At 37.7% G+C, this 14,172-nt stretch overlaps 2 protein-coding genes across 2 annotated transcripts; both read right to left on the bottom strand.

Annotated features, from left to right (window-relative positions):
* Positions 1–164: 164 nt before the first annotated feature.
* Positions 165–8,287, bottom strand: LOC135468565 (cell growth regulator with RING finger domain protein 1-like). Its single transcript, XM_064746895.1, has 6 exons — positions 8,178–8,287; positions 6,620–6,750; positions 6,128–6,302; positions 5,472–5,628; positions 3,364–3,471; positions 165–2,631 (listed from the first exon to the last, which is right to left on the bottom strand). Exons 1-6 carry the CDS (start codon positions 8,285–8,287, stop codon positions 2,203–2,205), a joined length of 1,110 nt encoding a protein of 369 aa, XP_064602965.1. The 3' UTR covers positions 165–2,202.
* A 2,676-nt stretch (positions 8,288–10,963) lies between these two features.
* Positions 10,964–14,115, bottom strand: LOC135469018 (D-aminoacyl-tRNA deacylase 1-like). The gene is made up of 6 exons (XM_064747536.1): positions 14,024–14,115; positions 12,811–12,901; positions 12,370–12,472; positions 11,912–12,044; positions 11,336–11,421; positions 10,964–11,076 (listed from the first exon to the last, which is right to left on the bottom strand). The coding sequence occupies exons 1-6, from the start codon at positions 14,064–14,066 to the stop codon at positions 11,005–11,007; spliced, it is 528 nt and encodes a 175-aa protein (XP_064603606.1). The 5' UTR covers positions 14,067–14,115; the 3' UTR covers positions 10,964–11,004.
* Between the last annotated feature and the right edge of the window lie 57 nt (positions 14,116–14,172).

Raw genomic sequence — 14,172 nt, 5'->3', positions numbered from 1 at the left:
ATGATCTTGGTGGACAAAATGAAATTATCATGATAATTCATTCGACTTTTAATGAATTTTTTTATTAGGCTTCCAAGCTTTGAAACACATGAAGTAGCTTTTGACCTTTTGTGCTGTTTGGACAGGCATGTGATTTAGCAGCCATTTTGAATTTTATTGTTAAGTGTAAATCTTTTTCAGTAAAACGGCTAATGACCTTTGAATGGAATTTCAGGTGTTTTTAGGTGGATCGCTGTACCTATATTGTAAAATAACGTTTTGTTTGGTATGCAAATTATGCTCTGACAAATGAAATCAAATAAAAAGGTGTAGTCTTAAAAACTGCTTAAAATGATTAAATACTGACACTGTCTAGGACTCCTTGATGTCAGGATTACAAATCTGTAAAAATTATTTTTGTACTAGGTATAGTTTTCAGGTTATGACCAAAAAAATCACCAAAAATATGAAGTATGATGTAAATCTTCCCAATGTACATACATACAAAAATTGACAAAACCTCTTCATACATGTGGCCCAGCACAGGTATTTGAGGGCAGTGTTTTATTTTTTTTTCTTTTCACTGTCTTTCACCACAGCCCCAGTGAATATCGCCAGTCTCCGCTTCAAATCCAGTTCATTCCTGCCAATCTTTGTTCTCTTTGTTTCTTCAATTACCATGAAATTATTAGGTACCAGTCCTAGCAGGCTGGGGTTCAAATCCAGTCCACTTCCCATACTTACTTTTTTTTCTTGGCACATAATATTTAGCAGTCTCGGGTTCAGTCTACTATCCCTGCTGAAATAAGTCACAAATCAAACACAGTTCCAAATTAACATAATCCAAATGACAAATGATATGGATTGTATTGCGTAAAGCTGGGGCATGTTAATGTTGTAATCTTACTGCAGCTGAAAAAAGCAGGGTGGTGAACACAGCTTAAATTTAACCAAATTCATTTTGGGTTTCAGTATGGACACTATGGCTTATTTGTGGGAGATCGTAATGCCAGGCATTGTTGAAATAGTTTTGTTTTTGTTTTCTGGTACATGAAAATTCACTCTTTAAGAGAGTTCATTGTCTAATATGGCTTACGTTTATTTTTGCTCATATTAGACAACTTGGTGTCTCAGAAGAGCAAGGAACTGATAGATTTGAACGGTCTGAGGTGGAGAAAGTGGACGCTAAAAGCTGTGTGTACAGACTGCTTGGAAGCCGTATAACTACATGCTCTTCTACTTTGACTTGTGTTAAACATGTTGTGTTTGTGTTCAAGAATATTTCATTTATGTATGACAATGGCCAGCGTTATGCTGGAAAAAAACTTGGCAAAGCCCAGCGGAAACCCACGACCATCTGCAGGTTTCTGACACATCTTCCTGGATTTATGAGTGCCCCAGATGAGCCCCTGGGTTTAAGAGGGACCATCATAAACCATAAATGTTAGCACCCACAATGTTTAAGGTCACTAAACAGTTAAAGGAACCAAGTCTTAAGTTTTGGGTAAAACTTAATTCATTTTTTTCTCATAAATTATTAAGCATCTGAAGATGTGTTAAAATTAAAAAATCTAATTAAAAGTAACCAATTAGGTTTCATCCATTCCATATAAATTCCACCAAATAAAATGGTACACTTGTGTATAAAATCATTACACTGATATAAAACTTCAGTAGTATACAAATAAGACCAAGGCTTAAAGAAGCCTTAGTCTTCACATAACAATGAAACAGACACTATTCCATCAACTTAAGCAATAACAATAACACTTTAACAATGAACTACAGCAAACTGGGATGGACAAATTAAAGCAACAAAGGCAATATAGTAAATAAATCTTACACCAAGGATGGGTAACTATTACAAGAAAATAAGGAAAAATAAAAACAGCGCAGACTTGGAATAGCTTTATGTACCAATATTGCTATTGCTATTGCTATATTGTAATGACTAAACCAACACGTTTCCTCAGTGCCTGAATTACAGGTAAAGTGTTAAAATACATGTATGACACGTCACTCATCAGGCCTGCTAAAGATTTATGTATGCGTTCCCTTGGAGAGTTGATAAAAGAGGTATTTTTGTATTTAAAAATTCTGCCTGCATCAATTGCTACTGATTATTTTAAAACTACAAATAGGTGTAACATCCATTACCTCCTATATATGTGTGATAAGTGAAGTAACTGTGGCACATTTGTGTGTGTTCACTTATAAGTATCACTACTCAGTAAAACCCAGGAACTGGTTCAATCTGTGGTTCCATTGTTCCAATGTGTTAAGGAACCCACGGCGAGTCCCAGCCTGTTCTGGTTCGGAAGAATTACACTCCTCTAGAACCCCATTCAATCTGAAGTAAGATTCTATCACACCTCTACACATGGGGCATTTGTCTATCTGTAAGAAGCAAGTGTTACACACACATGTGTGCCTGCATGGCAATAACACTGTGGAGATGGCTGCTGACTGGCACACAATACACCCAGAGTCTGAGTAGTCGGGAGTTGTCTCCCCTTGAGTCTGCCTTTGCTCACTTTCCGCTCCAGAGATAGGGTCCACCTCTGCTGTCTCTTCACTTTGTAAATAGACATTAACCTCAGGCTGATCTGCACTGGGAATGGCGACAGCATCACTAGACGAAAGGAACAAGTGCTGAAATATAAAGCACAATAAATTATTACGATGATAATTAGCATCACAGCATATTTGTTACTTTGTATTTATTTCAGTTTTACACAGCTTTCAAAAGTATTCCAAAAAGATCTATGCAAACCGTGGCAGCTTACAGATGAACATTTAGCTACATGTCATAAATGCAAATATTTATTACTGTAATTCTTCAATCTTTTTCCATGTTTGCAAGGTGTCTATTCAAGCATATTCTGAAGGCATTATTCTGTGTAGACTGATAAAATACTTTCTGTGTAGCCCTAAAATCAGCCAACTCAACCAATATTGTTTTGTCTCCAAAATCAAATTAAAAATGCACATAAATTGCACTGAAAGCTTCTCTTTAATATGCAAAAAGGTTGAGAAATTAGGGTAAAGATTACTTTTAAATGCAGAATCAAGCAAAACTTGTTAGGGATATAGGTGTAACAGACTACACAAAGGCCTGTCACTTCTCAACAGATTTGCATGACTGATAGATGCACCATGCAATTATTTTTGACACTTATATACCAATAGATTCCAACACTAAACTTCATACTTTTCATATGTACTTCATAGACACATGTAAAAGGAAGACCAATGCCTTATCCTCAAACATCAGTTCACACCTGGTGATTACATTCACATCACACTGTTAAGTTTAAAGCAAACTGACAGTAATCTGTTAACTTTCTCTGCCTTTCAAGGAAGATATATGAATGCAAGTTTTACCTGTAAATTCAACAGGTTTCCATTGTACAGTTTAATAAAATGTCCCACAAGCTGAGATTTCATAGTGCACTCCTCGTCTTTGAGATGGACGATGTACACTGATATTACCTGTTATAAAAATACAAGTTGGAATGCAAGCCAAGAAATTAATCAATCTCCCAAGTTTTTTCTTATTAAAAACACACAAAAAAATGCATGCTTATAATAGGGTTTCAAGTTTGAACTTCATGAAAGTAGAAAGAATTATGTTACCCGTCAAAAAGGTCAGGTCTATTATTTTTTATTACATTAACTATAACATTGGTGCCCGAAAAAAGTTTCATAAAAAGTAATTTAGAGTAGATAAATGATGGAGAGAATCGGACTGTTTATGAACTTCAGAAGTTTCTTAAGGAAAGAGATGTCATTTAAGCCTCTGGAAAAGGGTGAGACAAGCGATTGGTAAATTTATGTCACCAAATGTTGCCTAACAGTCACATGACACAGCAGGACTGTGTTTACCTTTGATGACAAAAGAGTTCAAACTCAAAACTTTCCTACTGCCTCAACCAATACAGCTCAATGTATCGATAAAGATAAATTTAAAGCTTTTCTTTTTTTGTTTTGTCCAAGAAATATTATATATGGCTTTAAATAATTCTAAAACACCAATCAAATACATAAATATGTGAAAATAAATTAAACGTACTTAATTTACTACTGTATACTTAACACTATTTCCTTAATATAGATTTAAAGATTGAGGAAACTGCAAAACCTTATAAATATCTGCTATCTGACAAACCTGCTGATCTGATCAGTACCTGAGGTAACACGATGTGGGACCACTTGCACAAAGCTGCCTTGGTGTTACAACCATTACTAAACATAACTACCATAGCAACCATGTCATAACATCATCATGGCAGTTGAAGAAGTGAGTGAGTGAGTGAGTGCTTGGGGTTTAACGTCGTACTCAACAATTTTTCAGTCATATGACGACGAAGGAATCATTAGGGTGCATGCACGTGTAATGTGCCTCCTTGTTGCAGGACGGATTTCCACCGCTCTTTTATTTAGTGCTGCATCACTGAGACGACTTACCGAAGGCAAGTAAGCCGCCCCGCCCGAGCCATTATACTGATACGGGTCAACCAGTCGTTGCACTATCCCCTTCATGCTGAACGCCAAGCGAGGAAGTTACAACTTCCTCTTTTAAAGTCTTAGGTGTGACTCGACCAAGGATTGATCCTGGATCTACCGGTCCCGAAGCGGACGCTCTACCAACTGTGCTATCCGGGCCGGTGTTGAAGAAGTGCAACTGGACCTAAGGCTTGAAAAAGTGATCTCAAGTGTTAATATCCAGTTGTCACAGCAAGAGCAGTGCGGCCACCAGCTGTCAGTATGTGTCGGCCAATCAAAATTCTAATATCTTAATGCCACTGCCTCTCCAGCCGTAAGTGGGAAGGTCTGCCAGCAACCTGCGGATGATCGTGGGTTTCCCCCGGGCTGTGCCCGGTTTCCACCCACCATAATGTTGGCCGCCGTCGTATAAGTGAAATATTCTTGAGTACGGCGTAAAACACCAATCAAATAAATAAATAAATAATGCCACTGCATAAAACTTACATAAGACATATATTCACTGAACTTAACATGTAATACTGACCAAATTGTCACGGGCAACATCACAGTCTCTCATGCAATATTTCACGTTTCAACTCGGCCACATTATCAAGTTTTTTCTGAGACAATACCAGGCAATTTTATACCTTGGAATACAAACAGTGTGTAAAGTTCAACTGTGCACACAAAAAATGCACAGATTAATAAAATAAATCCCTTTACAATCAATAATAAATGTACATGTCTTCTTCATCTATCCCTTTAATAAAAAAACCAAATATGTCACAATCAAGACTGAAAACATGTCTGTCATTTTTGAAAACCCTTTTTGACAACGCTTTTGTAAGATCCACATTAACCATGTTTACCTAACCTAATAACTTTTATCCAATGTTATGTAACATGGGCAATGTCGGCTTAACCAGTGTGTCAAAAATGGGCATTTTCATAATTGTCAAGCACGTATTTTTAGGAGTGTAGAACAACAATTGCAAACCACCCACCACATCTGTGTCTGTCACAGTGACATTATCTAGGCCCACAGGTAGAGACAGCAAAACAACTAGGGGATATCTCCGTCTAGGAGGTCTTCCCAACTCCAGCTGAGCCAGGTCTAAGGGGCAGCTTAACTCCATGGGTCGGTCGTCACAAGGTTCTGATCTTTAGCGCAGAGTTCAGGAATAAATCCGTAGTAATCTCATGTACTACATCACAAGCCAAAAGGTGTAACATAAAACAAGACATATACATGCATGTAAAATATTACATCCATTAATGAACATAATGAATTAGTGCATTGCAACAGACTGGAATGTTAAATGGTCAACTTACATCAATTTTAATGCTTAATTGATTTCATTTATTACATGTTAAATCCTACTGTGCTTATATTTCACTACATATTTTCACTCGAAAAAAAAAAAAAATTTGACTTCAGCAACAGTAGCTAGATATATGGGTGGAGATAATCGCCACACCTGCCAGGTACCTGATACTTCTCCTCATGTAAAGACCCAGTGGAGCAAAGAAAAAACTGAGGTCAAATGAACAACCCACAATGGTGAAGGACAAATGGACTTTCAGAAGAAGCCATTATACAGCTCAGCAAGGAAGAGCTTTAATTATATTTGAGAAAGAAGTCTGACATCAGAAAGGATACAACTCAAATGTCTGAACATGCTTAGCTTCCACCTGAAGAAAATCTCTGCAGTCCAGGTCAACCATTACTTCATCAGCTGGCTGCTGTAGAGCATTATGAAGATCATCAATGCCGACAGACCAGAGGCAGGTCATATGGCAGGGATACTGACAGGACAGGCTGATTTCAACACCACCTACATGTAGAAAGAGGGGCAATCACTTGGCATGTTAACAGGCTGAGGCATATGTATTCACTTCTTAAAGGAGAAAACGTTTGCGGGTTTAAGAAAAGAAATGTTTATTATGTACTTGCACAAGTTACATTTTAGAAAATGTTTATGAGTGTGAAAAAAACAAATTAATTTGAGCCAGTTTTCCAATGCACTGACGGCTATGTAGCTGTTCCCATCTCTGCTAAGGTACCTGTAGCTGCACATGTTCAATATATACCAATGGAAGAATTTGTGTCCAATAAAAAAGTTAAAGCATAGAACACTTATTATCCTATTACCGTGTAATTCAGCTGTATCCAGGTTTTCTAATCTCAAAACATAAGGGTTAGACAGTTTGACCATATCCCTCTTGGGCACCAATGGCATTGGTGATGATGGCAGAGGCCAAAATATTTGATCACTATTTAATCTGAAATAAGAAAGAAAAACTGAAGCAAAAAACATAAATAAAGCATTGGTATGGAGTAAAAACAGCAAGTAATTTGTCAGGAATGTTTTTTTTTCACATTTTCAAATCAAATAGATAAAGACAGTTCCACAATAGAAGGAGGAACAACTCAGGATCTTCAAAATGTTCAGTGTACTGACATAGCAGGACCTAAGCTTGGTTTTAACAGGGGATTAACCTGCCAGCCTTGTGAAAAGTCATGACCCTTAAGCCCTGGATACAAGCAACTTTTCACATGTAGGGCGAACAATTCACAGGTTGCTGACAGATCTTCCCATGTAAGGCCAGAGAAGACGCCAACATGAGTTGGACTTGAACTCACAAATGGTGACCACATTGGCGAGAGGCTACTGGGTCATTGCAACGCGCCGACATGCTAACCATTTCAGCCACAGTGGCCCCCCACTGCTATATGAGGAATGTAGTGTTCACAAAAATCAAACTTACAATATTTTGCCTAGCACATTCAGTTCAGTATTTCCCCGAACTGATATTTCTTAAGTGTATGCCATTTGTTGTTTGGAAGTTTGTTTTACAGAACTTATCATGATCAATTTTGGATATTTTAGAAACGCCCCATGTATTTCAAATGGGTAATTTTCATAATTTTCAATCAATCAAAAATGGGGCTGCGGTACCAGTAGATCATCGACAACAGGTAAATGACACAAACTAATGCTAACTTGAAAACATAACTTTATTGTATTATGCTGGCCGGAAAGTGGTAAAAAAAAAAAAATAGAAAATGTTCCCCATAGCTGAATAAAATTGCTGTCATATACAGACTATATCTTCCAAAACAATATTCCTGTTGATGTGATTAAAATGCCCACTTAGAGTTAATTCTTTTTATTCAAATTAAGTGTGCATGATCTCGGCTACACGCTCTGAAGCATGGTATCACACATTGAACATCATTCCCTGGGCTGACTGGACAAGATATTCCCTTAACCTTAACCTTTCCATTCCATATGTACTTGTTAGGTTCGGCCAAAATTTTGCAGTCGCCGTGGCAGGTTGTCAGAAAAAAATCAAATATTAAATGCGTCTCCACAGACTTAAATTTACAAACACTTATCTACATGTACCTCAATGCTGGCACTGACTTTCGGATGGCCTGAATGAGTATCAATCTCTGTCCTGTACCATCTTGGCATACTAGATGTGCAATGCAAAGCCAGTTACAAAACAAAATAAATGACAATCACTGATACGAGTCACAATACATTCCCAATGTTGCGATTAACCCGGACAGTCCAGTGGCTGTCAAGCAAAGCGTGACAGTTTCGCCGATTTCACGATATCGTTTCCATCATAACATATTAGGAGGATAAGCAGCACAAAATTGATGAGTGACATGTAAATATATTCTTAAATGTTTCACTCACCGCAGAATGAATATCACCATAACCATAAAACACATTAACACCACCAAAATTGAGTAAAACTTCGAGTAATTTGCCATCCAAGACAGCATTACAAAAACGTCGTCTGCCATTTTCACGTCACCTTGTTCCCATGATACTTCCTGTTTTTCCGGTCATGAAGATTTTCAATCTTTATAACATACCACACATTTACACGCGGACACTGGGATTGAGATACACTTACCAACCAAAATCGCCTCCTTCATCAAAGAGCGATAAGGTCCTCGCAGGCTTACTTCCCCTTAGTAACTATATCAATGTAAATATTTCACAGAATACACAAATAATGGAACATGTATATCTGCATAGTAACTGTCGTGAAATAATCGATCATTACTCCACACAATTTTAAAATCCTGAAAGTCGAGCTTGATGACATTTATTATTCTAAACTGCTATACAATATTGTGATAAGATTCTGGTTTGTATCCTACAGAAATGTGCGACAAGAGCTGGTTTTACATCTTTGAGAGGCATTTAGGAGTTGAGTTGCACAGCTCAACTTGTGTCGTGAGCAAAAAACCTGTCTTCCACCCAGCAAAGCCTGGGAGCAGAGATAACTTACCTCAAATCTGTTTTCACTGACAGTAACGACTACCCCACAGAACTAACCAACAAGTTTATTTCACAGACCCTAAAATCATCCATCACACTGCAACGCCCAATCAGAGACCCGGCACGGATCAGAATTACCATTCTCTATATTAGCAAAACCAGCTAACAAGTCAAACGCCTTTTAGAAATTGTTAAAATTGATACAGTCTTCGCCAGCAACCGGACCATCAAGGATTTCATTGCAGCTTCAGGAAAATACCCTCCCACGACCCCCCACCCCCCGTCTACCAAAAGCCTGTATTTACCAAATTCAGTGCTCCTGCAACCAACACTATATTGGTGAGACGTCACAAGCATTGCCGAACAGAACCAAAGAACATCAAAACTCAGTAAGATTTCTTGTTTCCAAATCCACCATCTCCGACCACATCATATCTAATCCCCAACACAAAATTGACTGGACAATGGAGATGAACATCACCAATACCACAACAAGGAAGCTAATGGAAGCTATCCACATTCAAAGATTAAATCCACAGGTCAACCGTGACCATGGCCTACTAATCCCCAGCGCCTACTGTGAACTGATCTCAGATGTGACAGATCGAGCCACCCACTGACCTTCTGCTCACTTCTACCTTTGACCTTCAGTCCACATCTAGCATTGTTTGTTTTTCTACTGTAATCCCTTAATCCTTCACCCCTATGCGTTGACACTATTCACTTTATGTGCTTATATAAGTAGAGTTGCTATGGTTGTTTATTATGCTTGATAACGGTACCGAAACGTCCCTTCCAAATAAACAGAAGTTGTTATCCATATATCTCGTTATGTTAAAGAGCTGGTTTGCAGCTTCATGCAGTAACCTGTTTATACTCAAATTCCCCAAGTCCTGGGCAATGCACACACAATCAGAGTCAGGGCCAATGGTCAGGGTAAATCAGCAACTGTGCTGGGAATTTCCCCTTTGCCCAGATGGTGGAGGTCTGAGGTTTAATCCCTATGTCACCCAAACAGTAAATCTTCCTATTACACTGGTGTTAGTAGTGACAGGTTTCACAGAGAGTTGGGCTCTGTATCTGTGAACACAAATGTGTTTTGGCAGTGAGAGGAGTGTAACAGCAACAAGTTTCCAGTGCTTCTACTAGGAGTATAGTTATGGTAGGAATTTCTCTTCATATGTAAATGCTAATATCTTGCACGTGAACCTCTGACTTTAAAACTTTGTCTCACCCAAGCAGTAAATACTTCATCCATTATAGCTGCTCTGCAGTCCCACTGTACCAAGCAATCCTAAAGAATGCGACAGACTTTATTGGCAGTTCCATAAAAATGTTAGGGTTTAAACATGTTGATCCTTAAGTAAATATCCTGAAACGATGAGGTTACACATTTTGCCGAATTCTGAGAGTTCTATTCATCTTAGAAAGGTTCTTTGATGTTTGTGTGGCATGTACGATGATATCCAACTGGGAAAATATATAAAATTTCAGCATGCAAAAAATTATTTTTCACATTTATTTGCCTACAAAAATGCACTTTTTTCGAGAAATTTTAGGTCATTTACCATACATGTTTAAAGGAGAATAAAGCCTAAACATCAAAGAAATGCCACTGAAAAGAGTATGCATTTGTTCACAGGTGCATGCCAAAAAAAATTCTAATATGTATCTCAAGTTGATAAATTATAAATAAAGTCAGCGCCAAAATCCGCTGTGGGCGACCCCATTTCGGCTAAGAACTAGTCCTGACGTCTTCTGTGTTAGGAGGAGAATTGCTGTCGGAAACCGCCTAAGTGCAGTTCGTACATTTCCTGTAGAACTCTTCTTTCCAGAAGGTAGCGAAAAGTACAGTACGTTTTCTGCTTGTCGATCGGGACACCAGAATGTTGGACGTAGGTTCCGAGTTTACACAAACAAGCCGGCAGTTTTAACCACTCTCTTTGGCCAAGAGGCAACACACCCCCAGCATAAATTACAGCGTGTTAAAGATGGAGAACGCGATGGACTCAGCGATTTATGCCAGCTTTACCGTATTCAGGCTTTACGTATATGGCAAAAAAAAGTTGTAAAATTATGCAGCAGGCACAACCAGATAGAAAAAATGTGCTCTTTTCAGCCTATAGTGTCATAATTTTAAGTTTTCTTCTCCTTTAAGTCATAAAAAATACCAACAGATAAACCAGCGGTGAGTTTTGAATGAATATTTATTAAATAAATCTTTGAGTTGCAACTATGTAGTCCCATCACAAGAACTTGCTGACGCCAAGCCTTTAGTATCTGCTTCTTTTTTCTGTGATTCTTTCTGCAACAAAAGGCAAAAAAATCATCATAATTATGACCTTTAAATTAAGCCATTAAAGTCGCCCATTATTTGATTTAAAAAAAAAACAGCTGTGACTGAAACATTTCATTAATTCTAAATACTGAACATGTAACTTGAGAAGCACACATAGCATGTCTCTTTTCGATAATAAAATTACTAAGTTATCCCTAAAAGAGGTGACCAGTGGTTTATCTACATTCTATCACATATCAACGATGACCCCATTCTGTATACATACCTGAGTAGTAACTGGAGATTCCAGAGGTATTGTAACTGGCCCATCATTCTGGATATGAACCTGCATGTATGCACCAAACTTCCCATCTGCCATAACAATGGAATGAATTGCATGTGTGTAAATGATACTTTACCATATGCCCTAAATGATTTAAATTTCGACAACAAAAGTGCATTTTTAGAGGCAAAAAAATGTCACAAAATATTATTTTTTGGTACTTAAACTTACAATTTTCCAACAGAACATGATCCCAAGTTCCAAGCAAACCTCAAAACACCTTTCTGAAGTCAACTCTCCGAATCAAGAAAAATGGGCAGGTTAGTCCTGGGCCAAATTTATGGTCATTTATGGTAATAATCAATCACGTTTACTGATATGTATGCATGCACATGTATATATACAGATGTATTATACACCTTATACACGTATACCTATCGTTTGCTGTTGTGGAGATCAAGTCGCATACATTATTTTTTATTTTCGGTACCATTTCACAGGGTTCACCTTGACAATTAACCTTCAAACTACTTCAGTACATTCATTTCATCAAAAATAGTTTGTATAAACTTTTATTACCTTTTATCTTCTCAGGTGCATAGGCTTTTCCAAGTTGAGATAGAAACTCTTCATAAAACACCTTAGATTGATCAGCTGCCATTGACTCATGGTAATCAGGCTTGTTCCCTTTCAGTGTGCACATTAATGTAAACTACAAAACAGATTGATTTAAAAAAATTATTTATTTGCTTTTGCTTAACACCGTGTATGACAATTTTTTTACCTTTTGATGCCGGTAAAGGGAGGTAATTAGAGTGCCCAGTGTAAACTACCCGGTACTGAAGTTTGGTAAACAGCTGATGATCTTTTGGATATTAAGACTTACTGGAGGAATGTAGGATAGTGCGATATACACATCCCCATGTGACCACTTCTGACCAATTAGAAAATTTTGTCTGATGCAGAATAATAACGCACATACAAAGACATTTTGGGGGTATTTTCATCACTGTGAAGCTGAGCACTGGTTAACCTACCTGACTCACGCACAGAATTTCTAACTGCTTATCCACCACACTCTTGCTCCATCTTTTCTGCTGATCATCTTCGAATACTCTTAGATGTAAGATTTTCCTGACTCTGAAAACAAAACACGTGAACAAGGGGATGCTCATGAATCAAATACAACATGTTTCTTGGTGATATATTTAATATTTTACATATTACACTGACCTGATAATCTTATGATTGACAAAGTGCTATATATATATATATATATATATATATATATGCTACAGTCTGAGTGAGAGAATAAATTATTATTACATATAACTTACTTTCTTTCATTATGATCACAGTCTGCATTTCAAAAATCATATTTTTGATCAATTCCTGAACCATGGGAGAAATGCCTGATGTAGAAAGACTGTCCCTCTAATGCTGAAAAGATATGATATTTGTCGTAATTGACAGCTTACATGTACTCCATCTCCTTAACTGTGTCATTTCTTGATATACCAACAAGCACACACAAGCCTCTGCCAATGGAACTCACCACCTCATCCCCCACTGTCAAAGAGACAAAAGGTTAAAATACTGAAGTCCAAACCTAGTAAAGACCCCGACAAATATCAATGGTTATCTATCATATTGTTTCAGGGGCCTCCGTGGCTCAGTTGGTTAGTGCGCTAACGCAGTGTAATGACCCAGGAGCCTCTCACCAATGCAGTCGCTATGAGTTCAAGTCCAATTCATGCAGGCTTCCTCTCCGGTCATACTTGGGAAGTTCTGCCAGCAACCTGCAGATGGCCGTGGGTTTCCCCAGGCTCTGTCCGGTTTCCTCTCACCATGATGGTGGCCACTGTCGTATAAGTGAAATATTCTTGAGTACGGCGGAAAACACCAATGAAATAAATAAATAAATTTTGTACAGTTTCCATTTTAAAGTGTAGGCCAAGTGGTAATTATTTGCACTGAACCAATTCATAATTTCAAAAACCAAGGTTCCTCAACAGGAAGAGAGGGTGATAAATAACATGGGACTAAATAGAAAACATGCTGATTTTTGCCGATTACTAAAGTTGAAAGTACTACAGGTCACTGGAATAATCATATCTAAAGGTTAGACACATTCTGATGACTTTTCCCGAAAGAATTTAAAATTCCTTAAAAGCCAGTGGGTTTCCCCTGGGCTCTGCTCGGTTCCTTCCCACCATAATGCTGGCTGGAGTCGTATAAGTAAAACATTCTTGAATCCTGTGTAAAACACCAATCAAATAAATAAAATAAAATCCTTAAAAGCTATAATTTTCATTTTTTCATGCTGAAGTCTTCTTCAGGGCATATCTCATCTGGATTAAATCTGCTTTGTTTTCACCTGACCAAAGAGTGTGCTGTTGATTTGTTCAGAGCAACTATGACTGCACTGCAAAAATATGAATTGTTAAATTGATATAAATAAATTGATGACAGCTCATGCCATCGGTACAAAGATTTGGCTACATAAAAAGAAATAGACTCGTGATAGTGAAAAGTGAAAATGAAACTTATTATCAACTAATGACACAACAGGCTAAACAGTATAAGTAACCCTACTAACTCAACTGTACAAAGTTAACCATTTTTTGACATTGATCCTTTGGTAGTGTGGCACTTCTGATATTGACAGATAGCATATATGTTTTCACCAACCTGTTACACTGGCTTGCATCACCCTTTGAACAATGGCTTTCATGATTGCTGAAATATTATCCAGAAATAGTGTAAAAAATGTCAAATCTGCAGTGAACACGTTGCGCTGTTCATACGCGCCACAACATCAACCTACGCGCGCCAACAGC

The sequence above is a fragment of the Liolophura sinensis genome, chromosome 6 (genome assembly GCF_032854445.1).
Source record: "Liolophura sinensis isolate JHLJ2023 chromosome 6, CUHK_Ljap_v2, whole genome shotgun sequence".
NCBI classification, from domain to species: domain Eukaryota; kingdom Metazoa; phylum Mollusca; class Polyplacophora; order Chitonida; family Chitonidae; genus Liolophura; species Liolophura sinensis.
This window is presented reverse-complemented; position numbering and strand designations above follow the sequence as displayed.

Coding starts and splice junctions, on each gene's coding strand:
- LOC135468565 (XM_064746895.1), bottom strand. CDS start 8,287: ATGGCAGACGACGTTTTTGTAATGCTGTCTTGGATGGCAAATTACTCG. Junction 6,751..8,177: donor ATGGTGATATTCATTCTGCG/GTGAGTGAAACA, acceptor TTCTTATTTCAG/ATTAAATAGTGATCAAATAT. Junction 5,629..6,127: donor CATGTTCAGACATTTGAGTT/GTATCCTTTCTG, acceptor TCTGCGCTAAAG/ATCAGAACCTTGTGACGACC.
- LOC135469018 (XM_064747536.1), bottom strand. CDS start 14,066: ATGAAAGCCATTGTTCAAAGGGTGATGCAAGCCAGTGTAACAG. Junction 12,473..12,810: donor GTTAAGGAGATGGAGTACAT/GTAAGCTGTCAA, acceptor TTTTGTTTTCAG/AGTCAGGAAAATCTTACATC. Junction 12,045..12,369: donor AAATTCTGTGCGTGAGTCAG/GTAGGTTAACCA, acceptor TCTGTTTTGTAG/TTTACATTAATGTGCACACT.